This window comes from Anoplophora glabripennis, unplaced genomic scaffold (assembly GCF_000390285.2).
Source record: "Anoplophora glabripennis isolate ALB-LARVAE unplaced genomic scaffold, Agla_2.0 scaffold679, whole genome shotgun sequence".
Taxonomy (NCBI): domain Eukaryota; kingdom Metazoa; phylum Arthropoda; class Insecta; order Coleoptera; family Cerambycidae; genus Anoplophora; species Anoplophora glabripennis.
Genome location: NW_019417172.1, coordinates 39,937 through 47,866, shown reverse-complemented (window position 1 = coordinate 47,866; position 7,930 = coordinate 39,937). Strand labels below are relative to the sequence as shown.

The 7,930-nt window shown below is 29.9% G+C and overlaps 1 protein-coding gene across 1 annotated transcript; it reads left to right on the top strand.

Moving 5' to 3' along the window:
• Positions 1-3,485: 3,485 nt before the first annotated feature.
• Positions 3,486-6,710, top strand: LOC111692187 (ubiquitin-like-conjugating enzyme ATG10). The gene is made up of 5 exons (XM_023456005.1): positions 3,486-3,532; positions 3,589-3,745; positions 3,800-3,885; positions 3,943-4,025; positions 6,464-6,710. The coding sequence occupies exons 1-5, from the start codon at positions 3,503-3,505 to the stop codon at positions 6,546-6,548; spliced, it is 441 nt and encodes a 146-aa protein (XP_023311773.1). The 5' UTR covers positions 3,486-3,502; the 3' UTR covers positions 6,549-6,710.
• Positions 6,711-7,930: the final 1,220 nt, after the last annotated feature.

Sequence of the window (7,930 nt, the reverse complement as noted above, 5' to 3'; positions counted from 1 at the left end):
ATAAAGTCTATAACACCTAATAATGTATAAGTAATTCATTATAACCTTTATTTCATAGATGCATAAGGTGTATTAAGCACCTTCCAGTTAAACTGATTGAATAATGAGTATGGAGATGATTGCTTTTTTTTAATAAAAGTTGTATATTGGTTATAAAAGTTTTAATATGCGCTATACACATTATTCTAGATAAACAGTTTAATAAGCCCATTTCTTTCAGTGAATCATTTTTAAAATAATGGAGCGCGAGTATCTTAAGTACTGGTTCTTCGGTTGAGAGGAATTTTGAAACTGTAGCTGATTATTTTTGGATATTTTGCTACTAGTGAAAATATTAAAATAAATAAACTCTTACGTCAAAAGGATCGGTCACGGGTCAAGGGTTATTTTTTTTAAACGACTTTTGCCTAATCAAATATCTCATACTGAAAAAGCAGACAAATAAAAAATACACATCACTATACATCACTGACATCAGTTATAATGAGTGTTCCAAAATTCACGAAAGATTTGAATTTTGCGTCATTTGAGCGGTAAAGAGTTGGCAAGGAAAAAAGTTATTAAAAATGGAGCGCTACACGAAAGAAGAACGCATTTTCTTTGCTGAGCAAGATTTTTAAAATAATAAAGGTTTGGCAGCTACAGTTCGCAATTTTCGTACAAAGTATGGTCGGAATAAGTCGTTCAACACAAAACATCGAAGCAGTTCGTGGGAGTGTTGCTGAGAATCCAGGAACAAGAATTGGACATTTCGAGAAGCTCTATATAGTGTATTTTCACGAAAGATTTGCGTCTATCACGACATGATAATCCATTTTTTGTGACTAAATTGCATGATATATATGTACAATTGTACACATCATGTGGTTTCAACAAGACAGTGCCACATGCCACCCAGCCCGAGAAACAATTCACTTACGGCATGAGTCATTTCCTGGTAGTGTAATTTCCCGTTTTGGTCAGAATTGGTCTCCTATCATGCGACTTAACGCCATTGGACTTTTTTCTTTGGGTATTTTGATGTCAAAGATTTGTGCCAACAAGCTCATGACCTCCCACACCTTGAAGGAGAAAATTGAACGCTGTATCAACGAAATTCAGGAACATTTATGCAAAACGATCATGGAAAATATCGACAAAAGTCGTATGCGTATGTGTCAGCAAAGCCGTGGGGGCCATTTACTCGATACGCTATTCCATACATAACCCTATACTGTATAGTTTATGAATCAATACAAAATTTAAAATTTTTAATATAAAACCTGTGTTTTCTATCAAAATTACTTCTTCAGGGAAATTTGGGATACCCTTTAGTTAACGTTTCAAAAAATCAATCTTTTTTCGTTATTAAAATTGAGATGGACGTATCTTTTTAATTATGTTAAATTTGTTTGTGCCTCTGCGTCCATAGAAATATGTCATGTGATGTTTGCTCTGTTATTAATTGTTTCTTCTTTAATATTTGTAGTCAACGAAAATTCCAGTGTCACGCAATAATGTCACGGACACATATCTTTCACCATGTGGAACCGAAAAATCTTTCTGTAGTAGCTGTTTTTTACTTGTCGGTTTTTGTCTAATGGTGATGGTTGGAACAACAAAGATACAAAATATTTCTTTGAATGATTTCATTTTTAACAATTTTAATATATCAGGTTTGTCGTTTTGTATTAGTTGCATTGAGACATATCATTTTTAGTTTTTAAACTGGGTAATTATTTATTTCTAGCTATTTACTAGATATTGCTGGTGTCATTAATTTTTAGTTGATGTATGTAGCCCATACAGATATAATTATTTATTTGTAGCTTTTTCAGCTACTTTCTTATTTAATTTATTTTTTTTACGTAAATAAATCTTTCCGTTAAAAAGATTAGTCAAAGGTTTGATTTTATAAATTTAGTTTTACCTAGAAGAAAATAGAGGAAATATCAACTTTCCTACTAGTTTTGATAACGAAAAAAAGATTGATTTTTTGAAATGTTAACTATAATTTTCTGCTTTTTTCGGCCTGATTTTTGAATATGCAAAAATAGTATAATAAAAATAATCTTTGACCGGTTCTTTTGGCGCAAGGATTTGTTTAATTAATTTTTAATTTTTCTGTTTCTACTAACTGCTAATATTATTGCTATTAATGATATTATAATAAAGATTTTCCAACATGCAGTTATTAAAATTATCGTTTTTATACAATTATTAAGAATTATGTAAAAAGTAATTACGTCAAATAACTTCTTTATTTTCTACATCTTTTAGATGTTTTTCAGAAACAGTTAATTTTATTTGAGATAGCGCCATTTCAATTTCATCTTAATTTTAATTCCAAAAGGCATTATTTTTAGTTCAGATTAGTCAACTATGTTTCAGATGTTAATACAGTTTCAGAAGTCGTAGACTTATTTTAAAAATATTTGGTACTGTATGTATACTTTTGAAACCTAATTTGACTACCTATGTAATGTCATAAAAATTGTATATTAAAAATGTTATTAAATGAATATAGTACAACATAATATATAATGTTGCGTAACTAAATATTTTTCTAAAGATCCTACTTCCAGCGAATTGTGAAAGATATTTGATATAGTACAAATATCTGAACTGAAAGAAGACTTACATACCTATTCTGCATTAAAATTGAATATTTTGTAATACATATGACTAACCTGAAATTCAAATTACATGTTACTAGTGAGATATTTTCTTTGTCTATTTGCTATATATTTTTATTGTTTGATTGTAATAATTATTATTTCGGCAAATAAACTACATTGTTATTATTATAATTAATTTAATAGAAGATTAGGAGGACTTACTGTAAAAACCACTATTCATATTCTAATAGTTTTGTTTTCTAATATTCTGTGTATACCTATGTATAATTCCAATATTGCTGTCTTTTCCCCTTTTCGAAGATGAAAATTGACAGCCTTGCAAATATTGTTAAATATATCTAAAGAATGTTAACTTTTCTGACCTATATATAAAATGTACGTTGTGTATCCACATCCAGTTGAGTGCGTAAGCGCAATACGGCGGATCAATCCTTTCAAAGATCCTGCGCAAATTTCCACCAAAATCGTTCTCAGTCCACCTTCATTTAGCTTAAAATCCTATTGTATAAATGTTGAAATATTGAATTATGTACTAAGTAATATTACTTTTTGTGTTAAAGCAAGAACCTAATCAAATAAAGTCATATACTCTTTGATACAGACAAATGTGTAATGAATAACATTATATAAAATAAAAATTGAAACGATCTTTCTGTTGCTAATATAAATGCAAATTTGAAAACACCATTACTGCAGTTTAAAAATTATCTCCATTACTAGTAGATACTCCTGATTGTAACATTTATAGACGTAACTTTAAATTATTAAGTTTTATTGAGATTTTGCTGAAACTTTTTCTAATTCTAGGCATTATGGAATCAAGTTTAACTCTTAAGGATTTTGTAACTTCCATACAAACCTTTGTAGATGTTTCAAATATACTGATGGATGGGTGGACGTTACAAGAAAAAGAGGTATCCCTGATTTAATTACTTTTACGACACTTAACTTTTTTATTGAATATTTTCAGGGTGCTGAAAATGGTAAATTTATAACAAAGCGATATACGACGCCTTTAAAAGCACTTGATAAGGAAGATATCAAATTTCTTGTTACTTTTGAGTATCATATTGCCTATAACTTAAGCTATGGCGTTCCCGTGCTCTGTTTTAAAGTATGGAAGCAAGGTACGTTGCATGAAGAATCAGATACAAATTACTATTATGACACGCATTTTGCAGATGGATCATTACTTTCGATGGAGGAATATTGGGCTCTTAATAAGGATTTAAAGGATTCAAACATGTACGATACGCTCACGCAGTTGGTTAGTTTAATTTTGTAATCATTAGATGAATAAGAATTAATTACAGTTACGTTTTAGGATCATCCAGTTTTATGTCAGCCATTCCTTACTCTTCACCCATGTAGAACCCAAGAGATCATTCAACCATTCTTAGGACATAGGTAGGTACCTCAACATACCTAAACACGATAATTGTTAAAAAAAATACGTATATCAGTTTTCTATGTTACACAGAGATGTATGGCAATTTGCTGCGTGATACTAATTAACTAATTCATTAAAGTCACTTACGATCAGTTTGCAATGACGTCACATTTACTAACTAAGTGTAGCCAACAGAATCACCCTAAATTCCTGTTCTGTATCGTAGTAACTGTCGTCAAACTAGGAAAGCTTATTGTTTTAAGTTTACTGCACTTTGAGACGCTGACAATGCAGTGCATTAAAATTAATCGATCGCCAGGTGACATACGTTTGACGTTTTCTTTACTTTCGATGGCAGCTCTGTGAGATTTTTGTGTATTGGAACCAATTGAAAGCGTATAAAAAGTTGTTTTTAAAATTAATAAATTAGTGGAAAAAATTAAGGGATCAAAAAAAAAATCTAAATTTTCGGCGATTTTTCAAATGGCTGAATCTTTGATAAAATTGGTCGTATTGGAGAAAAAAAAAAGCAATTTGAAGCTTGAAGTTTCTAATTTTTGAATCTTGCAAAAAAAATTTCAAATAACACGTATCGCGCAATCTTAATGAATATGAACCGCCGGCATTAGCGTTACCCAAAGCGTACCACGTGGAGGTTGCAGGGTCGGATTTACGCTTCTTTTACACACGTGTGCGAAAAGGGTTTAAAGTTATGACAAAAAAAAAATTATTCAATTTTTTTTCCACTGAAAAAAAGGTGATTTGAAAAAAACTTTGTCTTAGTGTTCTGTAAATTCGGAAAAAGCGTTTTATGAATCCAGAAGTATCGCAGCAATAATCTCTGAAAAGGGTGTAGATCGAGGTCAATATTCGGTTAGGGGTATCAACTTTTTTAAATTTAATTAAAATTCGGTCAGCATAATCACGAAATGAAGTAGGGGAATCGTGTCGAAAATGCTTGGGGATTACTGAGATAAATTTTCTGGAGTGAATCCAACGAAAAAATTTTTCAAAAAAATTTTAAAAAAAATTTTTTTTGTCATAACTTCAAACGCTCTACGTGGTACGCTTTGGGTAACGCTAATGCCGGCGGTTTTGCGAAATTTCTGAAAATCGGTTAAAAAAATTTTTTCTGCAATAAGAATGTAAAAATAATCAGGAAAAAAATGTTTTTTTTCATTTTTTTACAGATTATGAGCATTTAAATGCAAAAAAACGTGATCCTTTAATTTTTTTAAAAATTCAATCGAATGAAACAAAAAAACGGCTTGATGGATCGAATTGAAACTCTGCAGGGCTTTTAGGGGTACAATGACCTGTAAAAGGCACCCTTAACATTAGTTATTTTCCCAATATTCTCAATGTGGCACGTGATTTTCTAGAAGACCCCTAAAAGTCCTATTTTTTACGATTTTTCAGTCATGTTAAGGATAAAAAAAATTTTTTTTCTAAAAAACCGTGCCAGGACCTTGTAGAGAATTCATTCAAGTTTCTGAAACCCACCGTCGATTTTCTGTGCAACCATTGGTTTCTGAGATATCGATGAACAAAGAGAAAATGATCCATTTTCATTCAAAGTCCGATAGCTCAGCGAGAAATGGTCGTATCGAGACCAAAAAAAAAAAAGAAATTGAAGCTAAATGAACAACCTATCTAATCCATAAGGTGGTTAAGTTGGAAACATTTTTTCAAGTCCGTACACCAAAAATAAGATCGAAAAAAATTTCGAAAAATTTGTTTTCATGATATTCATTAAGATTGCGCGATACGTGTTATTTGAAATTATTTTTTTTTGCAAGATCCAAAAATTAGAAACTTCAAGCTTCAAAATGCTTTTTTTTTATTCCAATACGACCATTTTTATCAAAGATACAGCCATTTGAAAAATCGCCGAAAATTTAGATTTTTTTTTGATCCCTTAATTTTTTCCACTCGTGTAGATTAACGGTGTGTAGTACAGAGTATCTTAATAGACTACTTTGAACAGGAACGTGAAATGAAGGTCCATTTCTCCCACTTACCGCTGTAAGAGACGTAAGTTGTAATTGTTACACCAATTATGAACTGCATTTTAAATATTATTAACAATATTTATGTCAAAAATGTTGGGTTATGGCTGACAAAATGCAATATTACACAATTCTAAATGAAAATGAACTTTTTGACTGTCTTCTAAATGATTTAAATGGACTGCATCTACAAAAAATTTACAACCCGGCAAAACTGTACCATTTGGCACTGTGACGTCATTGCGAACTTATCGAAAATGGACTATACACTCTATACTTCTCTACTACACTACATTATAATAAAACAAATCTGTTGTAACGCAGCAGGACATGAAATGTACGTTGTAATTTAAGAATCCATATACCTGGAAAATGTGCCTTTGAAATTGCTTATAATTTGCAAAATATAGGATCCAGTTTAGTTATTAAACTATTTTATTTTTCAGCAAGAATCTTGTTATATCGTGGTTGAGTGTTGTTGGACCATTTGTACATTTGACACTACCAGACCAATATTTGAAACATTGTTAACGTAAATCCTAAAGGAAAAACAACTTCATTATTTTTAATGCGAAGAAGAAGCCTGTCATTTATTTGTTTAACCATACCTATGAAACTTTAGAATAAATTATACCTTAAAATAAGCTTACTAGTATATTAAGTACTTCTACGTTAATAGAAACTGTGTATAGAAATCTTTTTTGTTACCTATCGTATATTTGTATCTTTAATAAAAAACTAATACATTACATTATTACTAATTTATTTAATTAATACGCATTTTATACTGTTCAGTGAGCAAGTAGGAAGGACAAAGGCACAAGAAAGAGTTATTTTCTAAAAAAATTATTATCGTCAATGCTGGGTTATACTGTCTTTTCCGGTTTGACTTCCACGAAATTTGAAAAAAGTAATAATAATAGAAGTAATCAACTTAGGTAAATTTGCCTTTACAATTAATTGTTAACTTGATACATATTTCCTTTAATGGAAAATAAGGTTTTGTGCATGCACTGTATTCATTTTATTAAAAATATTAAATACCAAGTAATATAAGAAGAAAAAACTATGCCAGCAATGAAATAAAACACAAACTTACAAGAAAGAAAAAAATTTCAACTAATTTAAATTGTAAATTTAAAACAAAACTATTTGGTATTCTAGTAGGTAAGTTATTAAATGGATGCAATCTAATTCATAAACTTTTAATAATTTCTTATTAGGAATTCTTAACAATTGGGTAAGTAATAGGTAATAAAATTAATATTTTGTATCTGCAACAAAAAATAAAAATAAAAACCTTTCAATTTATTCAAAATTGTTCAAAATAGAAATGACTAGTGACCAGAATAGACATTGATTATTTAAATGTATTATACTGATCCATTTGACATAAGAAGATATTTTTATACATATTTTTTTAACTTTATATAAAAAACTTATACAGGGTGTACAAGGTAAAAACAACAAAGAGTAAAGTACCTTAAATCTTAACGCTACGTAAAAAAGTAATGGGGAAAAGTTGCTTGGAATTAAATTTTATGTTTAAATATGAAAGCATGGCCTTCTAGTTAATACTCGACATTCTGGGATATTCTAGGTCTCTACTTATTTTTTAATACTTTCAGAAAAGTCATTCTATTTAAAAAATATTGCTTTATTGAAAAACAGATACACATGTTTGCATATTAATAAATTATTTTTTATACAGGGGGATCAAAAACCTCAAAAACATTAATCCAACATTTATTTTGAGAACACAGCAGAATCAGTATGTACGCGCCATTACAAAACTATTCTATATGAAATCCGCCAAGTTCAACACACCTCTCCAATCTTTTTCTAAATGCAGCGTAGGTCGAATGTATCATTTCTTCATTTACTTGGGCAATAGCTTCAATTATCCTGCTTTT

Bases quoted from the DNA above. Each gene is read 5' to 3' on its own strand.
- LOC111692187 (XM_023456005.1), top strand. From the start codon at position 3,503: ATGGATGGGTGGACGTTACAAGAAAAAGAG. The intron at 3,533-3,588 runs GTATCCCTGATT...GAATATTTTCAG, and splicing joins GGACGTTACAAGAAAAAGAG to GGTGCTGAAAATGGTAAATT. The intron at 3,886-3,942 runs GTTAGTTTAATT...GTTACGTTTTAG, and splicing joins ACGATACGCTCACGCAGTTG to GATCATCCAGTTTTATGTCA.